This window comes from Motacilla alba, unplaced genomic scaffold (assembly GCF_015832195.1).
Source record: "Motacilla alba alba isolate MOTALB_02 unplaced genomic scaffold, Motacilla_alba_V1.0_pri HiC_scaffold_34, whole genome shotgun sequence".
Lineage (NCBI taxonomy): Eukaryota > Metazoa > Chordata > Aves > Passeriformes > Motacillidae > Motacilla > Motacilla alba.
This window is the reverse complement of record NW_024037436.1, coordinates 1,149,414-1,174,699: the sequence shown is the minus strand read 5'-3', so window position 1 is coordinate 1,174,699 and position 25,286 is coordinate 1,149,414. Positions and strand designations below refer to the sequence as shown.

Here is a 25,286-nt window from a genome sequence, read left to right as displayed (position 1 = left end):
CCCCGGTGTCCCCCCGGTGTCCCCCAGGTGTCCCCCAGGTGTCCCCGGGGTCAGCCCAGCTCCTCCCGTGATTTCCCGGCTTTCTTGGGCATCTTGCGGCTGCTGCCGTCCTCGAGCTCCTTGGCCTGGTAATAGTGGGGGGCCACCTCCAGCAGCCAGGCGCTGTCGATCTCGATCACCTGGGGACAGGGACACACCTGTCACACCTGGGACACACCTGGGGACATCCCTACAGACAGCTGTGACACCTGGGGACACCCCTAGGGACAGCTGGGGCCACCTCCAGCAGCCAGTCGCTGTCGATCTCGATCACCTGGGGACAGGGACACACCTGTCACACACCTGGGACACACCTGTCACACACCTGGGACACACCTGGGGACATCCCTACAGACAGCTGTGACACCTGGGGACACCCCTAGGGACAGCTGTGAGACACGGGGACAGGGATGATGCCTTGGGGTCCCTTTGTCACCTCGGAGGTGCAGGGCCCAGCGTGTCTCTCGTGTCCCCATACCCACACCGTGTCCCTGCCCTATGTCCCCATGTCCCTGCCATGCCCCCAGGGTGTCCCCAAGGTGTCCCCAGGGTGTCCCCACCTGTCTCATGAACTCCTTGGAGGTGCACACCAGCTCGTGGTAGAGCACCCAGCGTGTCCCTGCCCTGTGTCCCCATGTCCCTGCCATGTCCCCAGTGTGTCCCCAAGGTGTCCCCATGTCCCCAGGGTGTCCCCACCTGTCTCATGAACTCCTTGGAGGTGCACACCAGCTCGTGGTAGAGCACCCAGCGTGTCCCTGCCCTGTGTCCCCATGTCCCTGCCATGCCCCCAGGGTGTCCCCAAGGTGTCCCCAGGGTGTCCCCGGGGTGTCCCCACCTGTCTCATGAACTCCTTGGAGGTGCACACCAGCTCGTGGTAGAGCACCCAGCGTGTCCCTGCCCTGTGTCCCCATGTCCCTGCCGTGTCCCCAGGGTGTCCCCAGTGTGTCCCCAGGGTGTCCCCAGGGTGTCCCCATGTCCCCGGGGTGTCCCCACCTGTCTCATGAACTCCTTGGAGGTGCACACCAGCTCGTGGTAGAGCACCCAGCGTGTCCCTGTACCCACACCCTGTCCCTCCCCTGTGTCCCCATGTCCCTGCCATGCCCCCAGTGTGTCCCCAGGGTGTCCCCGGGGTGTCCCCATGTCCCCAGGGTGTCCCCACCTGTCTCATGAACTCCTTGGAGGTGCACACCAGCTCGTGGTAGAGCACCCAGCGGGGCTGCAGGGCGAACAGGGCGCTGTTGGGGTGGATGAACACGGGCTGCTGGTGCTTCACCGTGCGGTACCCGCCGCGCGCCAGCCGCGCCGTGTGGTAGAAGAACCCGGCCGTGATGGCCTGCAGGGGACAGGAATGGGGACATTGGCACTGGGATGGCACTGGGAGGTACTGGGATGGCACTGGGATGCACTGGGATGGCACTGGGGGGCACTGGGATGGCACTGGGAGGGACTGGGATCGGTACCCGCCGCGCGCCAGCCGCGCCGTGTGGTAGAAGAACCCGGCCGTGATGGCCTGCGGGGGACACAGAGGGGACACTGGCACTGGGATGGCACTGGGATGGCACTGGGAGGCACTGGGATGGCACTGGGAGGCACTGGGAGGGACTGGGATGGCACTGGGAGGGACTGGGATGGCACTCGGGGGCACTGGGATGGCACTGGGAGGGACTGGGATGGCACTGGGATCAGTGGATATTTTAGGGGGTATTTTGGGATATTTTGGGGGGTATTTTGGGGTATCTTGGGGCTGTTTTGGGCACGTTTTGGGGTGTTTCAGGGGATATTTTGGGGTATTTCGGGGGATATTGGGGCTGTTCTGGGGCTGTTTTGGGCACAGTTCGGGACGTTTCGGGGGGCGTTGGGGCCCACCTTGTGCACCAGGTCCAGGTTGCCCCCGCAGGAGGACGGGGCTGAGGTGAGTTTTGGGGGATGTTTCGGGGGATATTTTGGGGCTGTTTTGGGGGATATTTTGGGGGGCATTTTGGGGTATCTTGGGGCTGTTTTGGGCACAGTTCAGGACGTTTTGGGGGGTGTTTTGGGGCTCACCTTGCGCACCTGGTCCAGGTTGCCCCCGCAGGAGGACGGGGCTGAGGTGAGTTTCAGGGGATATTTTGGGGCTGTTTTGGGGGGTATTTCGGGGCTGTTTTCGGCACAGTTTGGGATGTCTCGGGGGCGTTTGGGGCCCACCTTGCGCACCAGGTCCAGGTTGCCCCCACAGGAGGACGGGGCTGAGGTGAGTTTCGGGGGATGTTTTGGGGCTGTTTCGGGGGATATTTTGGGGCTGTTTCGGGGGGTATTTTGGGGCTGTTTTGGGGGATATTTTGGGGGATATTTTGGGGCTGTTTTGGGCGCAGTTCGGGATGTCTCGGGGGTGTTTTGGGGCCCACCTTGCGCACCAGGTCCAGGTTGCCCCCGCAGGAGGACGGCGCGATCTCCACGCGCTCCATCAGCCCCTGCAGCTGCTCGCGCACGTCGCGCGCCCGGCGCAGGGAGCGCGCCTGCACAAAGTGCTCGTAGCACCACTGCAGGGAGTGCCCGCTGGCCACCCACTGCACGGGGGACACGGGGGACACACGGGGGACACGGGGATAGCGGGGGACACGGGGGACAGCAGGGACACGGGGATCGCGGGGGACACGGGGACAGCAGGGGACACGGGACACAGGGGACATGGGGGACACACGGGGGACACGGGACATGGGGATAGTGGGGGACACACAGGGGACAGCAGGGATAGCAGGGGACATGGGGACAGCAGGGGACACACAGGGGACACGGGGACAGCAGGGGACACGAGGACACACAGAGAACACAGGGGACATGGGGGGACACGGGGGACACAGGGGACAGTGTTGAGGGCACACAGGCAGAGGCACGTGGTGACAATGGCACAGGAGGGGGACAAGGACAGCCAGACAAGGACACACAGGACACAAAGGTCAGCGCTGCTGCTGGACGTAATGTCCCCAATGTCCCCGGTGTCCCTGATGTCCCCCACGTCCCCAAGGTCCCCACTCTCCCCGGTGTCCCCAATGTCCCCACACCCCCCAATGTCCCCAGTGTCCCTGGTGTCCCCCACGTCCCCAAAGTCCCCACTCTCCCCGATGTCCCCACATCCCCCAATGTCCCCAGTGTCCCTGGTGTGTCCAACCCCCCGATGTCCCAGATGTCCCTGGTGTCCCCCATGTTCCCGACGTCCCCAATGTCTCCGAGGTCCCCAGTGTCCCTGATGTCCCCAGTGTCCCCACACCCCCCAATGCCCCGCTGTCCCCAGTGTCCCTGCTGTCCCCGGTGTCCCCGGTGTCCCCGGTGTCCCCGCACCTGGTTGTAGACGTTGAGCAGCACCAGGTGGTCGCCGCCGGGCACGCTGAAGGCCACGCGGGCGCTGTCGGCGTGCAGCACCTTGTCCTTGGGCCGGTAGAACACGGCGTTGTTCACCGACAGCATGGCGGCCACCGTCAGCACCTCCTCCGTGCAGCCGTACCTGCAGGGGACACAGGGGACACTCAGGGGACACTGGGGACACTGAGGGGACTCTGGGGACATGGCGGCCACCGTCAGCACCTCCTCCGTGCAGCCGTACCTGCAGGGGACATTGGGGACACTCAGGGGACATTGGGGACACTGAGGGGACACTGGGGACACTGAGGGGACACTGGGGACATGGCGGCCACCATCAGCACCTCCTCGGTGCAGCCGTACCTGGAGGGGACAGTGGGGACACTGAGGGGACATTGGGGACACTGAGGGGACACTGAGGGGACATGGCAGCCATCGTCAGCACCTCCTCCATGCAGCCGTACCTGCAGGGGACATTGGGGACACTCAGGGGACACTGGGGACACTGAGGGGACACTGGGGACATGGCGGCCACCGTCTGCACCTCCTCCGTGCAGCCGTACCTGATTGGGGACATTGGGGACACTGAGGGGACATTGGGGACACTGAGGGGACACTGGGGACACCATCAGCACCTCCTCCGTGCAGCCGTACCTGAAGGGGACAGTGGGGACACTGAGGGGACACTGAGGGGACATTGGGGACATGGCGGCCACCATCAGCACCTCCTCGGTGCAGCTGTACCTGGGAGGGGACAGTGGGGACACTGAGGGGACACTGGGACACTCAGGGCAGATGGGACACTGGGGACAGACACCCAGGGGACGCTTGGGGACATTGGGGACACGGCTGTCACTCACTGCTCGCTCGCCAGGATCATCTTGGCCAGCATCGGCTCCACCGGCAGCTCCGCCATGCGCCGGCCCAGCTGGGACAGGGACGGGGACAGCGGGGACAGCAGTGAGCACCAGGGACAGCCCAGGGACACCCCCAGTCCCTCCCAGTCCCCCCAGTACCGTGGTCAGCTCCCCCAGGTGGTTCATTCTGCCCCCCCAGTCCCCCCCAGTCCATCCCAGTCCATCCCAGTCCCCCCCAGTGCCCCCCAGTCCCCCCCAGTACCGTGGTCAGCTCCCCCAGGTGGTTCATTCTGCCCCCCCCAGTCCCTCCCAGTCCCCCCAGTCCCCCCCAGTACCGTGGTCAGCTCCCCCAGGTGGTTCAGCGCCCCCAGCGCGTAGAGCTGCTCCAGCGCCAGCACCAGCGTCTCGTGGGGGGGAGGGTCCAGGAAGTCGAAGTGGATCAGGTCGTTGATGCCTGGGGACACCCCGGCGTCACCTCCGTGTCACCTCCGTGTCACCCAGGGTCACCTGGCTGTCCCCAGCCCCCCCACATCACCCGGTGTCACCTGGTGTCACCCTGGTGTCCCCAGTTCCTCCCGGTGCCCCCCAGTCCATCCCAGTGCCCCCCGAGGCTCTTGAGCAGCAGCACCAGCGCCCCCCAGTCCATCCCAGTCCATCCCAGTCCGTCCCAGTGCCCCCAGTGCCCACCCAGGCTCTTGAGCAGCAGCACCAGTGCGCCCCAGTCCCTCCCAGTCCATCCCAGTCCCTCCCAGTCCATCCCAGTCCGTCCCAGTGCCCCCAGTGCCCACCCAGGCTCATGAGCAGCAGCACCAGCGCGCCCCAGTCCATCCCAGTCCATCCCAGTCCCTCCCAGTCCCTCCCAGTCCGTCCCAGTGCCCCCAGTGCCCACCCAGGCTCTTGAGCAGCAGCACCAGCGCGCCCAGGTCGGCTCTCTGGATCTCGGGCACCGCCGTCTCCTCCAGCTCGTGCTGGAACGCCCAGGCCGTGTAGAGCCGGAAGCACTTCCCGGGCGCCACGCGGCCCGCGCGGCCCGCGCGCTGGTTGGCAGAGGCCTGGGGACAGCGGGGACACCTGTCACACCTGTGGCACCTGCCACACCTGGCACACCTGGCACTGGGACACCTGTGACACCTGTGACACCTGAGACACCTGGCACCTTACTGGGGACGTGGCACTGTCAGCTGCCACCTGCCCGGGACACCCTGGGGACACGGCAGGGACGCGTGAAAATACAGTAAAAATATTTCACACGTAAAAATACAGGAGTGTGACAATAAATGACAGTAAGGTGACACAGGTGACAGTAAGGTGGCCCAGGTGGCCCAGGTGAGCTCACCTTGGAGCAGGGCGTCACCACCAGCGACTCCGTGCCCGTGCGGGCGCTCACAGGGGCTCACGGCAGGTGACAGTAAGGTGACAATGGATGACAGTAAGGGGATGGCAGGTGGCCCAGGTGGCCCAGGTGAGCTCACCTTGGAGCAGGGCGTCACCACCAGCGACTCCATGCCCGTGCGGGCGCTGTAGCTCTTCTGCTTGCAGAAGCCGGGGTCCAGCACGTAGACGATGCCGTCGATGGTCACCGAGGTCTCGGCGATGTTGGTGGCCACCACCACCTGCGCCGGGGGAGGGGACGCGCTGGGACACGCCCCCGGACACGCCCTCGCAGGCCCCGCCCCTCCCAGACACACCCGGCTAAGCCACGCCCCATTTAAAGCACGGGCTGTTAAGCCCTGCCCACTCGGAGCTTCAGCCAATCACGGGCTACGCTGCGGGCCATGCCCAGTAAAGCCACACCTCTTTAGACCACGCCCAGTTAAGCCCCACACCATTTAGACCACACCAATTTTAGCCACACCCAATTTAGCCCCACCCACTCTGCCCACAGCCAGTAAAGACACACCCCTTATGGCCCCACCCATTCTGACCTCACCCAAGTAAGCCACACCCACTTTCATGAAACCACACCCCCTCAGGCTCCACCCCCTCTCTTAAAGGGCCAGCACACCCTCCTGGCTCCCTAAATGAAGCCCCACCCCCTTTCCCTTAAACCCCACCCCTCTCCTATTACACCACGCCCCCCACTGAGACCCCGCCCCCTCTTAAAGGGCCAGCGCACCTTCCTGGCTCTGTTAATAAAACCCCACCCCATTTATCTTAAACCCCACCCCTTCCCTTTAAATCCCACCCCTCTCCCACTGTGCCACGCCTCCTCATGAGACCCCACCCCCTCTTAAAGGGCCAGCGCACCTTCCTGGCTGTGTAAATGAAGCCCCACCCCCTTCCCCTTAAACCCCACCCCATTTCTCTTAACCTCCACCCCTCTCCCACTACACCACGCCCCCTGCCGAGGCCCCGCCCCCTCTCTTAAAGGGCCGGCGCACCTTCCTGGCGCCGGGGGGCGTGGGCTGGAAGATGCGGGCCTGCAGCTCGGAGGGCAGGTTGGCGTAGATGGGCAGCACCAGCAGCTCGGGCAGGCGCGAGCCCAGGCGGCGGCAGCGCTCCTGCAGCAGCTCCACGCAGGCCTCGATCTCCTCCTGACACCCGGGGACAGTGGGGACATCGTTGGGGACAGCAGGGACATCGGGGACTCCCAGGGGATTGGGGACATCGGGGACAGCCAGGGGACTGGGGACAGGGGCAGCACCAGCAGCTCTCCTGCAGCAGCTCCACGCAGGCCTCGATCTCCTCCTGACACCCGGGGACAGCGGGGACATCGTTGGGGACAGCAGGGACATCAGGGAGATCGGGGACACCCAGGGGATTGGGGACATCGGGGACAGCCAGGGGACTGGGGACAGGGGCAGCACCAGCAGCGCTCCTGCAGCAGCTCCACGCAGGCCTCGATCTCCTCCTGACACCCGGGGACAGCGGGGACATTGGGGACAGCAGGGACACCCAGGGGATCGGGGACACCCAGGGGATTGGGGACATCGGGGACATTTGGAACGCTGGGGACAGGGGCAGCACCAGCAGCGCTCCTGCAGCAGCTCCACGCAGGCCTCGATCTCCTCCTGACATCCGGGGACAGTGGGGACATGGTTGGGGACATTGGGGACATTGAGGACAGCAGGGACACTGGGGACAGCAGCGGACACAGGGGGACAAACGCTGGTGGCAGGGAATTGGGGTTGGGGACAGAGGAGCTCTCAGGGGACTGGGGACACCTGCAGGGATGGGGACAGCAGGGGGACACGGTGACACCCAGGAGACACCGAGGTGACACCGAGGTGACACTGACCTGCCCGGTGAGGAACACCAGGATGTCCCCGGGGGGTTGGGTGACGTGGATCTGCAGCACCGACACCACGCAGGCCTCCAGGTAATCGGCCTCAGGCGCCTGCGGGGACAGCAGGGGACAGCAGGGGACACAGGGGACACGGGGACATCAGGGGACAGCAGGGGACACGGGGACATCAGCACCAGCTGTCCCCAAAGGTCCCCAGCCATCTCCCCCCTTCTCCTGTGTCCCCAAATGCTCCCAACACCCCCCAGCCCCAGGTACCCCTCAACACCCCCAGTGTCCCCGTGTCCCCAACGCCCCTGATGTCCCCATTGTCCCCACGTCCCCGTGCCACCTTGGTGTAGTAGATGTCCATGGGGAAGCGCTGGCCCGGGATGCCCAGGTGTCCCTGTGTCCCCATGTCCCCAGTGTCCCCAATGTCCCAATGTCCCCAACACCCCCAGTGTCCCCGTGTCCCCGGTGTCCCCGTGTCCCCGTGCCACCTTGGTGTAGTAGATGTCCACGGGGAAGCGCCGCCCCGGGATCACCAGGTGTCCCCATGTCCCCATGTCCCCAGTGTCCCCAATGTTCCCGATGTCCCCGATGTCCCCAGTGTCCCCGGTGTCCCCGGTGTCCCCGTGCCACCTTGGTGTAGTAGATGTCCACGGGGAAGCGCCGCCCCGGGATGCCCAGGTGTCCCCATGTGCCCATGCTCTCAATGTCCCCAGTGCCCTGAACACCCCCAATGTCCCCAATGTCCCCGATGTCCGCGATGTCCCCAATGTCCCCAATGTCCCCAGTGTCCCCCGTGTCCCCGTGCCACCTTGGTGTAGTAGATGTCCACGGGGAAGCGCCGCCCCGGGATGCCCAGGTGTCCCCATGCTCTCAATGTCCCCAATGCCCTGAACACCCCCAATGCCCTGAACACCCCCAATGTCCCCAATGTCCCCGATGTCCCCAATGTCCCTGATGTCCCCAACACCCCCAATGTCCCCGGTGTCCCCGTGCCACCTTGGTGTAGTAGATGTCCACGGGGAAGCGCCGCCCCGGGATGCGGAAGACGGGCGCGTGGTCGAAGAAGGCCGAGAAGCGCTCGGTGTCCAGCGTGGCCGAGGCCACCAGCACCTTCAGCTGCGGCCGGAAGCGCGCGATGTCCTTGATGAGGCCGAAGAGCACGTCCGTGTGCAGCGTGCGCTCGTGCGCCTCGTCCACCATGATCACGCTGGGGACACCGCGGGGACACGGGACATGGATGGGGACAGGGACATGGACACGGGGGCATGGATGGGGACAGGGACATGGACACGGGGACATAGGGATGGGGACAGGGACATGGACACGGGGGCATGGACACGGGGGCATGGATGGGGACATGGATGGGGACAGGGACATGGACACGGGGACGTGGATGGGGACAGGGACATGGACACGGGGGCATGGATGGGGACATGGATGGGGACAGGGACATGGACACGGGGACATGGATGGGGACAGGGACATGGACACGGGGACATGGACACGGGGGCATGGGGATGGGGACACGGGGACAGGGACATGGGGACAAGGAAGGTGATACGGGGACATGGATGTGGGGGTGTGGGGACAGGGACATGGACACAGGGACATGGACACGGGGACATGGATGGGGACAGGGACATGGACACGGGGACATGGACACGGGGACATGGATGGGGACAGGGACATGGACACGGGGACATGGACACGGGGGCGTGGGGATGGGGACACGGGGACAGGGACATGGGGACAAGGAAGGTGATACGGGGACATGGATGTGGGGGTGTGGGGACAGGGACATGGACACGGGGACATGGACATGGGGACATGGATGGGGACAGGGACATGGACACGGGGACATGGACACGGGGACATGGATGGGGACAGGGACATGGACACGGGGACGTGGGGATGGGGACAGGGACATGGACACGGGGACATGGACACGGGGGCGTGGGGATGGGGACATGGGGACAGGGACATGGGGACAAGGAAGGTGATACGGGGACATGGATGTGGGGGTGTGGGGACAGGGACATGGACACAGGGACATGGACACGGGGACATGGATGGGGACAGGGACATGGACACGGGGACATGGACACGGGGACATGGACACGGGGACATGGATGGGGACAGGGACATGGACACGGGGACATGGACACGGGGACATGGATGGGGACAGGGACATGGACACGGGGACATAGACACAGGGACATGGACACGGGGACACGGGGACAGGGACATGGGGACAAGGAAGGTGATACGGGGACATGGATGTGGGGGTGTTGGGACAGGGACATGGACATGGGGACATGGACACGGGGGCGTGGGGATGGGGACACGGGGACGGGGACATGGGGACGGGGACAGTGATATGGGGACATGGATGGGGACGTGGGGATGGGGACAGGGACACGGGGATGGGGAAAGGGATGGGGAAAGGGATGGGGACATGGGGACATGGATGGTGACATAGGGACGGGGACACGGGGACAGGGACATGGGGACAGGGATGGTGATGTAGGGATGGGGACATAGGGACAGGGACACAGGGATGGGGACAGGGATAAGGACACGGGGACAAGGACATGGGGACAGGGATATGGGGACATGGACAGAGACAGGGACGTGGGGACATGGACAGGGACAGGGGGATGGGCACAGGGTGACAGGGATAACCACAAGGACAGGGACACAGGGACAGGAAGAAGGACACATCCCCAGAGTTCCTTGGCTGTCCCTGTCCCACATGTCCCCCCAGTGTCCCCAGGTGTCCCCGGTGTCCCCGTGTCCCCGTGTCACCTGTAGGAGGCCAGGTCGGGCTCGGTCAGGAACTCCCTCAGCAGCATGCCGTCCCCAGTGTCCCCTGGGTGTCCCCAGTGTCCCCTGGCTGTCCCTGTTCTCTGTGTCCCTGCTCTCCCCCAGTGTCCCCGGTGTCCCCAGTGTCCCCGGTGTCCCCGGTGTCCCCGTGTCCCCGTGTCACCTGTAGGAGGCCAGGTCGGGCTCGGTCAGGAACTCCCTCAGCAGCATGCCGTCCGTCATGTACTTGAGCACCGTGCGCTCCGACGTGCAGTCCTCGAAGCGGATGCTGTACCCCACCTTGGGGACAAGGGACACCGCCCTGTCACCCCCCTGGGGCTGCTGCCACCCCCCTGGGCTCACTGCCACCTCCCCGGGGCCGCTGTCACCTCCCCAGGGCCACTCAGGCCACCCCTGTGGTCACTCCAACCCCGCTGTGGTCACCGGCACCCCCCCAGCTGTGTCACCAGAGTGTCCCCAAAGTGCCCAGGGCGTGTCCCCAAGGTGGGGACGTTGTGGCTGGAGGTGGGGACGTGACCCTGGTGTCCCCTCAGTGTCCCCAGTGTCACCTTGCTGCCCAGCTTTGTCCCCAGTGTCCCCAGTGTCACCTCGTTGCCCAGCTTTGTCCCCGGTGTCCCCCCACGTCCCCGGTGTCCCCAGTGTCACCTCACTGCCCAGCTTTGTCCCCGGTGTCCCCCCACATCCCCGGTGTCCCCAGTGTCACCTCGTTGCCCAGCTTTGTCCCCGGTGTCCCCGGTGTCCCCCCACGTCCCCGGTGTCCCCAGTGTCACCTCGTTGCCCAGCTTTGTCCCCATCTCCACGGCCACCCTGGCGGCCACGCTCATGGCGGCCACGCGCCGCGGCTGCGTCACCCCGATCTTCAGCCCCCCCCGCGTGTAGCCCTGGGGACAGCGGGGACAGGGGGGGTCAGGGGGGGTGACAGGGGGTGACAGAGACCCCTGACCCCCGAGTGACCCCCCCGGACCTGAACAGACCCCAAAAACGAGACCTGAGTGGCCCCAAACCCCCCAGGACCCCAAAGACCTCAAATCCCCCCCAACCCCTCCCAGTGTCCCCAACCCCTCCCAGTTCAATCCCAGCTCATCCCAGTGCCCCCCAATCCCCTCCCAGTGCCCCCCAGTCCCCCCCAATCCCCTCCCAGTCCCTCCCAGTGCCCCCCAATCCCCTCCCAATCCCCTCCCAGTGCGCCCCAATCCCCCCCAATCCCCTCCCAGTGCCCCCCAATCCCCCCCAGTCCCCCCCAGTCCCCCCCAGTGCCCCCAGTCCCCCCGGGCACCTCCTCGTGCAGGTACTGGGGGATCTGGGTGGTTTTCCCCGAGCCCGTCTCGCCCTCGATCACCAGCACCTGGTGCTGGGCCACGGCCGCCACCAGCTCGTCGCGGAAGGGGAAGATGGGCAGCGCCCGGCGGCCGTCCTGCAGCGACTGCCGGCGCCGCTCGGCCTCGGGGACGGCCTCGGGGACATCCTGGGGACACCCCGTGCCATCGGCGCCACCTCAGTGTCACCACACTGACCCCAGTGTCACCACACTCACACCAAATTCACCCCAGTGTCACCCCGGTCCCACTAGTAACCACCCGCTGCCAGCACCACTCGGCCTCGGGGACATCCTGGGGACACCCCGTGCCATCGGCGCCACCCTCAGTGTCGCCACATTGACCCCAGTGTCACCACACTCACACCAAATTCACCCCAGTGTCACCCCGGTCCCACTAGTAACCACCCGCTGCCGGCGCCACTCGGCCTCGGGGACATCCTGGGGACACCTCAGTGTCATCGGCGCCACCCTCAGTGCCACCAAATTCACTCCAAATCCCCCCCAAACTCCCCCAAACCCTGTCAGGACCCCCTGGCTGACCCCAAACCCCACCTTTTGGGGGTCGGTGCCGTCCAGCTGGGCAGCGCTGACGAACTGCACCATCTCGTCCTCCTCCAGCAGCCCAAATCTCCTCTAAACCACCCCAAACCCCTTCCCATGACCCCAAATCCCTCCCAAACCACCCCAAATCCCCTCCAAACCACCCCAAATCCCCCCCAAACCACCCCAAATCCCCCCCAAACCCTGTCAGGACCCCCTGGCTGACCCCAAACCCCACCTTTTGGGGGTCGGTGCCCTCCAGCTGGGCAGCGCTGACGAACTGCACCATCTCGTCCTCCTCCAGCAGCCCAAATCCCCCCCAAATGACCCCAAACCACCCCAAATCCCCCCAAAACCACCCCAAATCCCCTCCAAACCCTGTCAGGACCCCCTGGCTGACCCCAAACCCCACCTTTTGGGGGTCGGTGCCCTCTAGCTGGGCGGCGCTGACGAACTGCACCATCTCGTCCTCCTCCAGCAGCCCAAATCCCCCCCAAATGACCCCAAAACCACCCCAAATCCCCCCCAAACCCTGTCAGGACCCCCTGGCTGACCCCAAACCCCACCTTTTGGGGGTCGGTGCCCTCCAGCTGAGCAGCGCTGACGAACTGCACCATCTCGTCCTCCTCCAGCAGCAGCTGGTAGTCGGGGCCGGGCCGGGCGCGGGCGGCGTCGCGGGCCCCGAAGCGCAGCGCGGCCGCCCCCAGCAGCTGCTCCTCCCAGCGCCGCTGCTCGTCCCGCGGCGCCAGCGCCTCCTCCTGCGCCTCCTCCTGCTCCGGGATCTTCTGCACGGGCATGGGGGGTCAGCGACGGGGTTTGGGGGGGATTTGGGGTGGTTTGGGGGGTCAGCGACGGGGTTTGGGGGGGATTTGGGGGGGTTTGGGGGGTGAATGAGAGGGTTTGGGGGGTCAGCGAGGGGGTTTGGGGGGGATTTGGGGGGGTTTGGGGGGTCAGCGAGGGGGTTTGGGGGGGATTTGGAGTGGTTTGGGGGGTCAGCGAGGGGGTTTGGGGGGTTGGGGGGGCAAGGAGGGGGTTTGGGGGGGATTTGGGGTGGTTTGGGGGGTGAATGAGAAGGTTTGGGGGGGCAGGGAGGGGGTTTGGGGGTCAGGGATGGGGTTTGGGTGATTTGGGGTGGTTTGGGGGATGAGTGACAGGATTTGGGGGGCAGAAAGGGGGTTTGGGGGGAATTTGGGGTGGTTTGGGGGGTGAATGAGAGGGTTTGGGGGGGCAGGGAGGGGGTTTGGGGGGGATTTGGGGTGGTTTGGGGGCTGAGCGACAGGGTTTGGGGGGTCAGCGACGGGGTTTGGGGGGGATTTGGGGTGGTTTGGGGGAGTTTGGGGGGATTTGGGGGGGGTTGGGGGGATTTGGGGGCTGAGCGACAGGGTTTGGGGGGCAGGGAGGAGGTTTGGGGGGGATTTGGGGTGGTTTGGGGGGTGAGCGACAGGGTTTGGGGGGGCAGGGAGGGGGTTTGGGGGAGTTCCAAACCAGATTTTCATGGGCCCAATGTCAAATTCCCCTCCCAGCTACTAATTTTGGGTTCCCCAGGTGTCCCCTCACCTTGTCCCTGGTCTCCTCGGGGATGTGGCAGCGCCTGCCCCTCCCCAGATGCCAATTTTGAGGTTTTTCAGGTGCCAATTTTGGGGTTTTTCCAGGTGTGAATTTTGGGGTTCCCCAGGTGTCTCCTCACCTTGTCCCTGGTCTCCTTGGGGATGTGGCAGCGCCTGCCCCTCCCCAGGTGTGAATTTTGGGGTTCCCCAGGTGTCTCCTCACCTTGTCCCTGGTCTCCTTGGGGATGTGGTAGCGGCTGCCCCTCCCCAGGTGTGAATTTTGGGGTTTTTCAGGTGCCGATTTTGGGATTTCCCAGCTGTTGATTTTGGGGGTTTCCCAGGTGTGAATTTTGGGGTTCCCCAGGCGTCTCCTCACCTTGTCCCTGGTCTCCTCGGGGATGTGGTAGCGGCTGCTCCTCTCCAGCTCCTCGCGGGCCCCGGCCCGTTTGTAGTCGCGGGCGAGGTCGCGCAGGCGCCGCTTGTAGCGCAGCTCGCGCCGCTCCGGGGCCGTCAGCGCCTCCTCCCCGAAGAGCAGCTCCTCGTCCTGGATCTCCTGCTCCAGCTCCTCCAGCTTCTCCCGCTCGCGCTTGGCCAGGTACTCGCGGCGGGAGCGCTTGCGCAGCTCGGGGATCTGGGGACACGGGGAGAAAATGGGAAAAAAGATGAGAAAATGGCATTAAAATGGGAAAAAATGGGAAAAAATGGGGGGAAAGTGGGGTGAAATGGGGAGAAAATGGGGTGAAATGGGGTGAAATGGGGTGAAATGGGGTGAAATGGGCAGGTACTCGCGGCGGAGGCGCTTGCGCAGCTCGGGGATCTGGGGACACGGGGAGAAAATGGGGTGAAAATGGGAAAAAAGATGAGAAAAGGGCATTAAAAGGGGGTGAAATGGGGAAAAACGGGGAGAAAATGGGAAAAAAGGTGGAAAAAATGGGGAAAAAATGGGAAAAAACAGGGAAAAATGGGGGGAAAATGGGGAAAAAATGGGGGGGAAAATGGGAAAAAAAACGGGGAAAAACGAGGAAAAAAGGGGAAAAAATGGGGAAAATGGGAAAAAATGAGAAAGAATGGGAAAAAACGGGAAAAAATGGGAAAAATGGGGAGAAAATGGGGAAAAATTGGGAAAAAATGGGAAAAAAAGGGGGAAAAAACAGGGAAAAAAAAGGGAAAAAATGGGGGGAAAAAGGGAAAAAACGGGGGAAAAAGTGGGGAAAAAACGGGAAAAGTGGGGAGAAAATGGGGAAAAAATGGGGGGGGGGAATGGGGAAAAAATGGGGAAAAAACGGGAAAAAAACAGGAAAAAACAGGAAAAAAAACGGGAAAAAATGGGAAAAAATTGGAAAAATGGGGAGAAAATGGGGAAAAAAGAGGAAAAAAATGGGGAAAAAACCAGGAAAAAAACGGGGTAAAAAAGGGAAAAAACGGTGTAAAACGGGATGGAAGGGGCAGGTGCTGGTGGTGGGAACACTCCACAGCTGCAGGATCCGGGGAAACGGGAGAAAGGAGAAAATGAAGGGCCGAGAGGGGACGTGGGGACGGGAGCTCCCACCATGGCTTTCTGCTCCTCCTCGGCCATCTTCAGGCGCTTCTGCGCTTCCTCGTAGGCCTGGGGACACGAAACGGGGCTGAGGACCCAAACCCCACTGAGAACCCCCCCAACTGCCCCCCAGGACCCCCCCAAACCCCCCCGAGGACCTCTCAACCCCCCCTTAAATCCCCCCAAACCTCAGGATCCTCCAAACCCCCCAGAGACCCCCTCAAGGACCCCCCCAAACCCCCCCAGGACCACCCCTCCCCCAAACCCCAGGATCCTGCAAACCCCCCCCAAACCACCCCAAACCCCAGCAGGACCCCCCCAAATCCCCCCAAGGACCCCTCAAACCCCCCCAGGATCCCCCAAATCCCCCTCAAACCACCCCAAAGCCCACCAGGACCCCCCCAAATCCCCCCAAATCCCCCTCAAACCACCCCAAACCCCACCAGGACCCCCCAGGACCCCTCAAATCCCCCCAAGGACCCCTCAAACCCTCCCCAAACCCCACCAGGACCCCCCCAGGACCCCCCAGACGCCTCCCCCAGCCCACCTTGGAGTCCCCCCGCGCCCCCCGGTCGCGCTCGCGGTCGCGCCGCCGCAGGCGCTCGGCGAAGGCGTCGCGCTCGCGCAGGTCCCGCAGCCGCTCCCGCTCCGACGCCTCCCACTCCTCCTCGGGCTCCTCGGGGGGCTCGGGGGCCCTGGGGGAGGGCGGAAACGGCTTGGGGGACCCCAAAAACCCCCCGGGAGCGCGGAACCCCCAGCCGGGAGCCAGAACAAGGGGGACGGTGCCTCGGGAACCCCAAAAATCAACCTGAGAGACACGAAATGCCACCTGGGAACCCCAAAATCCCACCTGGGAACCCCAAAAATCAACCTGAGAGACACGAAATGCCACTCGGGAACCCCAAAATCCCACCTGGGAACCCCAAAAATCAACCTGAGAGACACGAAATGCCACTCTGGAACCCCAAAATCCCACCTGGGAACCCAAAATCCCACCTGGGAACCCCAAAATCCCAACTGGGAACCCCAAAAATCAACCTGAGAGACACGAAATGCCACTCGGGAACCCAAAATCCCAACTGGGAACCCCAAAAATCAACCTGAGAGACACGAAATGCCACTTGGGAGCCCCAAAATCCCATCTGGGAACCCCAAAAATCAACCTGAGAGACATGAAATGCCACTCGGGAACCCCAAAATCCCACCTGGGAACCCCAAAATCCCACCTGGGAACCCCAAAAATCAACCTGAGAGACACGAAATGCCACTCGGGAACCCCAAAATCACAAATGGGAACCCAAAATCCCAACTGGGAACCCAAGATCACAAATGGGAACCCAAAATCCCAATTGGGACCCAAAAATCCAACCTGGGAACCCCAAAAATCAACCTGAGAGACCCCGAAATGCCACTCGGGAAACCCAAAATCCCACCTGGGAACCCAAAATCACAAATGGGAGCCCAAAATCCCACCCGGGACCCAAAGATCACAAATGGGAGCCCAAAATCTCACCTTGGAACCCCAAAATCCCAACTGGGAACCCCAAAATCACAAATGGGAACCCAAAATCCCACCTGGGAGCCCAAAATCCCACCTGGGACCTCCAACATCCCCCCATGAGCACAAAAAAAGGCGAAGTTTGTGGGATCTGAGGAGCTTTTGGGGGTTCTGAGAGGGGAAATCCCAAAATTCCATCACCCACAAATCGGGGGGAGCCCCGAGAAGAAGGAGGGGCCCTCGAGGCCCCCCAAAACCGGGGTGACCCCAAAACCCAGGGGGTCCCTGAGCTCTGGTGGTGACCCCAAAACCCTGGGGTCGCTTCTGGTGCCCCCCAAGGGCAGCAGCGACCCCCGAGACCCCCGAAATGTGGGGGTTTCCCCCTAAAATCCCCCCCCGGACTCACGGCGGGGACGCCGGCGCCTCCGCGGGGGCCTCGGGGGGGGACTCGGAGCGGTGACGTCGCCTCAGGTGTCGCCGCCGGGGGCGTGGCCGGTCCTGGGCGTGGTCCTGGGCGGGGCCCGGCCCCTCCTCCTCGTCGCTCTCCACCAATCGGTAGCCGCGGTTCTGGCGCTGCAGCTCCAGCGCCGCCCGCTCGGCCGCGCGCCCGGGGGGCTCCCGGGGGGCTTCCCGGGGCACCTGGGGACGGGCGGGGGCGGGACACACCTGAGCGCCGCCAGAAGGGCCACGCCCACCTGGCCACACCCACTCAACCACACCCCAAAATGGCCACACCCACTTGGACACACCCACTTAATCATACCCAGAATGGCCACACCTGCTTGGCCACACCCACTTAGCCACACCCTAAATGGTCACATGGCACTATGGCCACACCCATTTAACCACACCCTAAATGGTCACACCCAGCATGGCCACACCCACTTAGCCACACCCCAAATAATCCCTTAACCACAAAAATAACCCAAAATAACCCATAAATAACCCAAAAGAAACCATTTAACCACACCAATTATGGCCACGCCCACTTAACCACACCCAATATGGCCACGCCCCACTGGGCCACACCCAAAAAGGTCACGCCCATCGCAAGCCAGAGCCCAGCCTGATTGGCCGCTCTGTGTGCGAGCCACGCCCTCTTTTGGTGATGTCATCTTTACAGCTGTTAAACCACGCCCCCTCCTGACCGCGCCTTGTCTTTAGGCCCCACCCTTTCTCGGTTGGCCACGCCCTCAGCACTAATTATGGCGCGTTCTAACCACGCCCACTCGCTTAGGCCACGCCTCCATCTCGCACAAAGCCACCTCCCCTCGCACACAAGCCCCGCCCACGCCCGCCCTCCCTCAGCGAAAGCCCCGCCCCCTTCCCCCGTCCCCTCACGGCTTCCCGCCCACCTTGTCCCACAGCTGGCGCGCGAACTCGCGCACGCGCGGCTCCTCCACGCGCAGGGCCTCGGTCTCGCGCAGCCGCTCCAGCAGCTCCTCCAGGCTCCGGCTGCGCCGCGCCAGCGCCACCAGGAACGCGGGGACATGGCGGCCGCTGAGGCCCAGCAGCTCCTGCAGCTGCCCGGACACCCAGCGCTCCAGGGCCGCCATCGCCGCCATGGCCGCTCCTGCTTCTTCCTCCTCCTTCTCCTCCCTCACGGAGCCGCTGTCCAATCAGCGCCTAGCGCGGGAATGTCTCGGCCAATCAGCGCCCGGGTAGCGCGCGGCGGGCGGGTTCGGCCAATCAGAGCGAGGCCGCGCCCACTAGCGGAGTTACCGTAATGCCGCGAGAGCGCGGGCGGCTTACCGTAATGGCGCGTCGAGAAGCGCAATGTAAATCCGGCATTTGGGATACTGGGACCGAAATTCCCGGTTTTATCCCCAAAATCCCGTTTTTATCTTCAGAATCCGCATTCTTATCCCCAAAATCCAACAGTCCCGTCTCTCCCCCGGGAATTCCTCGCTGTTTTCCCTAAATCCGTGTTTTTCCCCTCAAAAACCCCCCCCCAACCCCCCCCCCCGCGCTCCGAAATTCCCAAAAATCCCCAAATTTTTCTCCCCCAAATCCGGGATTTTCCCACCGAATCGCCCCGAAATCCCAAGGATCTCCTTTTCCCTCAAGGATCCCCCGCTCCGCTCTCATAACTTCGCTTTTTTATGGTTAAAAACGTTTTTATTACAAAAAACCTTCCCAAAAAACGGCGTTTGTACAAAAAAATGACATTTCCCCTCAAATCCTGGGGCTTTTGTGGGAACGAGGCGCCAGGACCCCAAAGTTTGGGGCACCCACAACCCCAAAGATCCCGAACCCGAAGTTCTGGGTTTGCAGGAGACGTTTTGGGGCGCCAGGACCCCAAAATCGGGGATTTCGGGATCCAAAACTGCAGGATTTCGGGGGATTCGGGTTTTTGGGGATCCCAAATTTGGGTTTTTGGGGTTTTTGGGGTCAGCCGTTGTGTTTCTGCCTCTTCCAGAAGCGCTTGATGTCGGGGTGCCCCGGTAACCCCAAATCTGAGGATTTTGGGTTTTTTTGGACCCCAGATTCTGGGATTTCGGGTTTTTTGGGATCCCAAACTCAGGGATTTTGGGCCTCTTCCAGAAGCGTCTTTTTTGGGGTTTTTGGGGTCAGCCATTGTGTTCCTGCCTCTTCCAGAAGCGCTTGACGTCGGGGTGGCCCGGTAACCCCAAATTTGATGATTTTTGGACCCCAAACTCCAGGAGTTCGGGGATTTCGGGATTTTGGGGATCCCGAACTCGGGGATTTTGGGGGGGATTTTGGGTTTTTTGGGTATTTTGGGGTTTTTGGGGTCAGCCATTGTGCTTCTGGCGCTTCCAGAAGCGCTTGACGTCGGGGTGGCCGGCGGGGGTGACGACCATCAGGCGCCGCGCGGGGTTCTCGAACACCAGCACGCCCAGGGCGCGGGCGTGGTCGCGCAGCACCTCGAAATCCACCTGGGACAGGAACTGGTTGTACAGCACACCTGGGGAGGGGACAGCGTGGGGACAGCGTGGGGACACCGCCGCGGGGACAGCGTGGGGACACCGCCGCGGGGACGCCGCTCCCGCTGCGCTGGCACCTGCCCCTCGGGGACACCGCCGGGACTGGCGTTCCCCTCTGGGGACATGGCCTGGGTGTCACCTCCCACCTTGGGGACACCCCCAGAGTGTCACCTCCCATTTGGGGACATGGCCTGGGTGTCACCTCCCCCTTGGGGACACCCCCAGGACTGGCGTTTCCCTTTGGGGACATCCCCAGAGTGTCACCTCCCCCTCGGGGACACCGCCAGGACTGGCGTTTCCCTCTGGGGAAGTGTCATGGGCTGGGTGTCACCTCCCCCTTGGGGACATCCCAGGGTGTCACCTCCCCTTTGGGGACACTCCCCAGAGTGTCACCTCCCACCTTGGGGACACCCCCAGAGTGTCACCTCCCCCTCGGGGACACCGCCAGGACTGGCGTTTCCCTTTGGGGACATCCCCAGAGTGTCACCTCCCCCTCGGGGACACCGCCGGGGACTGGCATTTCCCTCTGGGGACATGGCCTGGGTGTCACCTCCCCCTTGGGGACACCACCAGGGTCCTCATTTCCCCTTGGGGACATCCCCATGGTGCCACCTCACCCCTGGGGACACTTTGAGAACACTTTGGGGACATCCTGGGGACACTCTGGGGACACTCTGGGGACACCCTGGTGACACTCTGGGGACACCTGGGGACACTTGGGGACACTGACCCTCGGAGAAGCGCAGCCGGTCCCGCTCGAGCTCCCAGAGCCGGATCTGGTCCGTGATGGTCGGGGGCAGCACCGGGCTCTGGGGACACGGGGGACACCGTGGGGACACCGTGGGGACACCGTGGGGACAGTGACACGGGGGACAGTGACAGGGACACCGTGGGGACACCGTGGGGACGGGGACATGGGGGACAGTGACAGGGACACCGTGGGGACACCGTGGGGACACCGTGGGGACGGGGACACGGGGGACAGTGACAGGGACACCGTGGGGACACCGTGGGGACACCGTGGGGACAGGGACACGGGGGACAGTGACAGGGACACCGTGGGGACAGGGACACGGGGGACAGTGACAGGGACAGTGGGGACAGGGACACCGACACCGTGGGGACACAGGGGACAGTGACAGGGACATGGGGACACGGGGGACATGGGGACAGGGACACAGTGGGGACACGGGGACACAGGGGACATGGGGACAGGGACACAGTGGGGACACGGTGGGGACACGGTGGCGACATGGGGACAGGGACAGAGACCCCCAACCAAGCAGGGAATGCCAGGGATGGAACCCCTGGGAATGGGACCCCCAGAATGGATTTCAGACCCCCCCTAAAGAATTTGGGACCCCCAGAATGGATTTGGGATCCCCAAAAATGGATTTGGGACCCCCCCAAGGATTTGGGACCCCCCCAAAATGGGTCTGGGGGTTTGGGGTCCCCTCACCTGTTTGGCCATCACGGGGTGGGCGCGCGTGCGCAGGAAGTGAATGATCTGCGGGGACACGGGCGTCACCGGGGGGACACCGTGCCACCTGTGTCCCCGTGTCCCCGTGTCCCCACAGCCCTGTGTCCCCGTGCCACCTGTGTCCCCGTGTCACCCGTGTCCCCGTGCCACCTGTGTCCCCGTGCCACCTGTGTCCCCACAGCCCTGTGTCCCCGTGCCCCTGTGTCCCCGTGCCACCTGTGTCCCCACAGCCCTGTGCCCCCGTGCCACCTGTGTCCCCGTGTCACCTGTGTCCCCGTGCCAGCCGTGTCCCTGTGTCACCCGTGTCCCCGTGCCACCTGTGTCCCCGTCACCTGTGTCCCCACAGCCCTGTGCCCCCGTGTCCCCGTGCCCCTGTGTCCCCGTGCCACCTGTGTCCCCACAGCCCTGTGTCCCCGTGCCACCTGTGTCCCCGTGTCACCCGTGTCCCCACAGCCCCGTGTCCCCGTGCCACGTGTGTCCCCGTGTCCCCGTGTCCCCTGTGTCCCCGTGCCACCTGTGTCCCCGTGTCACCTGTGTCCCCACAGCCCCGTGTCCCTGTGCCACCTGTGTCCCCGTGCCACCTGTGTCCCCAGTCCCCGTGTCCCCGTGTCACCTGTGTCCCCACAGCCCTGTGTCCCCGTGCCACCTGTGTCCCCGTGCCACCTGTGTCCCCGTGTCACCTGTGTCCCCATGCCCTGTGTCCCCGTGTCACCTGTGTCCCCATGTCCCCTGTGTGCCCCTGTGTCCCCCACCTGTGTCCCCGTGTCCCCTGTGTCCCCACAGCCCTGTGTCCCCGTGTCCCCAATGTCCCCATATCCCAGTGTTCCCACTGTCCCCAATGTCCCCAGTGTCCCAGTGTCCCCATTGCTGTCCCCAGTGTCCCCATTGGTGTCCCCATTGGTGTCCCCATGTCCCCAGTGTCCCCATGTCCCCATTGGTGCCCCCAATGTCCCCAGTGTCCCCAGTGTTCCCATGTCCCTACTGGTGTCCCCAGTGTCCCCATGTCCCCATTGGTGTCCCCATGTCCCCGGTGTCACCTGCTCGGCGGTGATGCCGTTGGCGATGGCCGCCTGCACGCTGTCCCTTGTCACCTGGGCCACCACCAGGTTGGGGAAGCGATAGAGGAGCTCCGAGAAGAGCGCGATGAGGGCCACCTGCAGCTCCGAGTCTGGGGACATGGGGACGTCAGCGGGGACGGGGACAGCGCACATGGGGACACTGAGGGGACGGGGACAGCGCGAGGCACGTGGGGACACTGAGGGCATTGGGGACAGCGGGGACACGGGGACACTGAGGGCATTGGGGACACTGACAGCGCGGGAGGCACGTGGGGACACTGGGGCATTGGGGACACTGAGGGCATTGGGGACAGCGGGAGGGACATGGGGACACTGAGGGCATTGGGGACACTGGGGACACGGGGACAGCGCGAGGCATGTGGGGACATTCAGGACATTGGGGACATTGACGAGATTGGGGACACTGGGGGATTGGGGGATTGGGGACATTGGGGACATTAATGGAGACATTGGGGACATCGAGACACAGGGGGGACCAAGGGTGACAGGGCGGTGGCAGGGGATGTCCCACAGGGTAACAGGGTTGTCCCCGGTCTCCCCAGGGTGCCAGGAGTGTCCCCAGGCTGTCCCCAGGGGGACAGGGCTGTCCCCAGGTGTCCCAGCTGTCCCCGCTGTCCCCAGCTGTCCCAGTGTCCCCAGTGTCCCCAGTGTCCCCGTGTCCCCGGTGTCACCTGTGTCCCAGCTGTCCCCAGCTGTCCCAGCTGTCCCCGGTGTCCCCAGCTGTCCCCAGTGTCCCCAGTGTCCCCGGTGTCCCTGTGTCCCCGTGTCACCTGTGTAGGCGTAGATGCGGTAGTTGGTCTCCACCAGGACGAAGCCGTGCCCGTCGGGCTCTGTCCCCGGCGTCCCCAGCGGCGTCCCCGGCGATGTCCCCGCTGTCCCCGAGGCCAGCGCGATGGCCAGCCGGGTCGGGTAGAACCGCCGCGACTTCCGCTGGGGACGGGGGGACACCGTGTCCCCGAGTGTCCCCAAGTGTCCCCAAGGGACCAGGAGCTGTCCCTGAGTGTCCCCAAGTGTCCCCAGTGTCTCCAGGTCAGTCCTGGCACGTCCCAATCCCCTCCCAGTGTCCCCCAGTTCCCTCCCAGTGTCCCCCAGTGCTTCCCAGTGTCCCCAATGCCCCCTCCCAGTCTCTCCCAGTGCCCCCAGTGTCCCCCCAGTGCCCTCCCAGTGTCCCCATGTCCCCTGCCAGTGTCCCCACGTCCCCTCCCAGTGTCCCCCCAGTGCCCTCCCAGTGTCCCCCAGTGTCCCCCAATGTCCTCCCAGTGTCCCCACGTCCCCTCCCAGTGTCCCCACGTCCCCTCCCAGTGCTCCCAGTCCCCTCCCAGTGTCCCCACGTCCCCACCCAGTGTCCCCAGTGTCCCCCCAGTGTCCCCACGTCCCCTCCCAGTGTCCCCAGTGTCCCCAGTCCCCTCCCGGCGCTCCCAGTGCTCCCAGTTCACCTTCCTCTGGAACACCAGCCCGAACTCGCGCAGGTGCTGCAGGAACGTCAGCAGCGACTCGCTCATGCCCTCCACCGAGTAATGCGGCCAGTGCGGACCAGTTCGGACCAGTGGGAACCAGTTCAGACCAGTGCGGACCAGTTCAGACCAGTTCGGACCAGTGCGGACCAGTTCGGACCAGTGGGAACCAGTGACCTCCCAGTGACCTCCCAGTGACCTCCCAGTTGTCCCCAGTAAGCACCAAAACATCCCCAGTGCTCCAGGAACAGGCCTGGAACGTCCCCCCCAATCTCCCCCAATCCCCTCCCAGTTCAGCCTCCAGTCCCTCCCCCCCCAGTCCCCCCCAGTCTCTCCCCCCCAAGTCCCCCCCTCCCCCCCAGTTCCCCCCAATCCCCTCCCCCCCCCCAGTTCCCCCCAATCCCCCCCCCAGTCCCCCCCAGTGCCCCCAGTCCCACCTTGCCCAGGGTGGAGAAGCTGAGCTGGAACAGGAAGGACAGAATCTCCACCAGGTCCATGCCCCGCGCCTGGGGAGGGGCACGGGGGGGTTTGGGGGGGTCCCGGGGATTTTTGGGGACCCCCTCCCAAATTTTGGGATTTTTGGGACGCCCCCCCCAACCCCTCAAATTTTGGGAATTTCCCCGGATTTGGGGAAAAAAAAATCTCAAATTTGGGGAAAACCCCCAAGTTTCGGGGAATCCCCCAGATTTTAGGAAGCTCCCCCAGATTTTTGGGGACCCCCCCTCAAATTTGGGCCCCCCCCAATACGATTTTAGGGACCCCTCCCCCCAAATTTTTGCAAACTTCCCTGGATTTTGGGGAAAAAAACCCCAAGTTTTGGGGAATCTCCCAAATTTTAGGGAACAAATTTTAGGCCCCCCCCAAATTTTAGGCCCCCCCCCCAATTTGGGGACCCCCCCCCAGATTTTTGGGGACCCCCCCCCCAAAATCCCACAACAAAGCCCCAAACCTGGATGGGATCACTTGAGCCACTTTTTGGGGCAAATCCAGGTATTTTTGGGAACCCCAAAAACTTTCAGCCTTTAAGGACCCCCCCCCCAATATTTTGGGGACCGCTCCCAGATTTTGGGGACCCCCCCGAGTTTTAGACCCCCCCCAAATTTTGGGATTTCCCTCCCAGCACCCCCATGAAGACAAAACCCCCAGGTCCAGGCGCCGTTTTTGAGGCGAATTTGGGGTTTTTTGGGGACCCCACAAACTTTGGGGGTTTCGGGGCTCCCCCCACCCGAATTTTGGGGGGTTTTGGGGCTCCCTGACCTCGGCCCCCCGCAGGTACTGCAGGATGAAGAACCAGAGCTGGGCGGGGGTGTCGAGCAGCAGGAACTGGAACCCGGCCGAGGTGATGCAGGGGGGCTCGCCCCCCTCGCTGGGGACCCCGAAAACACCGGGGAGGGGGCGTCAGGGAACCCCGAAATCTGCAGGAGCCGCCCCGAATCCGCAGCACCCCAAAATCCAGCTGAATCGGCCCAAAATCCCCCCAAAAAAATCCCCCCAAAATCCAACTGAATCAGCCCAAAATCCTCCCCAAAATCCTCCCCAAAATCCCCCCAAAATCCAACTGAATCGGCCCAAAATCCTCCCCAAAATCCCCCAAAATC

General features: G+C 63.7%; 2 protein-coding genes across 3 annotated transcripts in view; both read right to left on the bottom strand.

The window, feature by feature from the left end:
- Positions 1 to 21: 21 nt before the first annotated feature.
- Positions 22 to 18,458, bottom strand: DHX16 (DEAH-box helicase 16). Of its 2 annotated transcripts, none has more exons than XM_038126332.1 (20): positions 18,086 to 18,458; positions 17,137 to 17,369; positions 15,780 to 15,927; positions 15,245 to 15,301; positions 14,072 to 14,326; positions 12,715 to 12,933; positions 11,567 to 11,755; positions 11,061 to 11,171; positions 10,454 to 10,569; positions 8,464 to 8,674; positions 7,471 to 7,569; positions 6,614 to 6,766; positions 5,705 to 5,845; positions 5,122 to 5,284; positions 4,568 to 4,686; positions 4,236 to 4,303; positions 3,358 to 3,619; positions 2,424 to 2,585; positions 1,199 to 1,372; positions 22 to 179 (listed from the first exon to the last, which is right to left on the bottom strand). In XM_038126332.1, exons 1-20 carry the CDS (start codon positions 18,293 to 18,295, stop codon positions 51 to 53), a joined length of 3,219 nt encoding a protein of 1,072 aa, XP_037982260.1. In that variant the 5' UTR covers positions 18,296 to 18,458; the 3' UTR covers positions 22 to 50. The 2 variants fall into 2 exon arrangements, with proteins under 2 accessions (XP_037982260.1, XP_037982261.1); XM_038126333.1 differs by having other exon boundaries at positions 3,358 to 3,520; positions 18,086 to 18,454.
- Positions 18,459 to 19,449: 991 nt separating this feature from the next.
- The window catches only part of GTF2H4 (general transcription factor IIH subunit 4), a 7,136-nt gene continuing 1,299 nt past the window's right edge, over positions 19,450 to 25,286 (bottom strand). Inside the window, exons 2-9 of the mRNA XM_038126297.1 lie at positions 24,946 to 25,069; positions 24,125 to 24,194; positions 23,671 to 23,753; positions 23,005 to 23,164; positions 22,193 to 22,323; positions 21,135 to 21,182; positions 20,406 to 20,484; positions 19,450 to 19,656 (exon numbers count right to left, since the gene is read on the bottom strand). Of these exons, the coding sequence (XP_037982225.1) occupies positions 19,484 to 19,656; positions 20,406 to 20,484; positions 21,135 to 21,182; positions 22,193 to 22,323; positions 23,005 to 23,164; positions 23,671 to 23,753; positions 24,125 to 24,194; positions 24,946 to 25,069 (868 nt within the window). The 3' untranslated portion in view covers positions 19,450 to 19,483. The remainder of the gene's footprint in view (positions 19,657 to 20,405; positions 20,485 to 21,134; positions 21,183 to 22,192; positions 22,324 to 23,004; positions 23,165 to 23,670; positions 23,754 to 24,124; positions 24,195 to 24,945; positions 25,070 to 25,286) is intronic.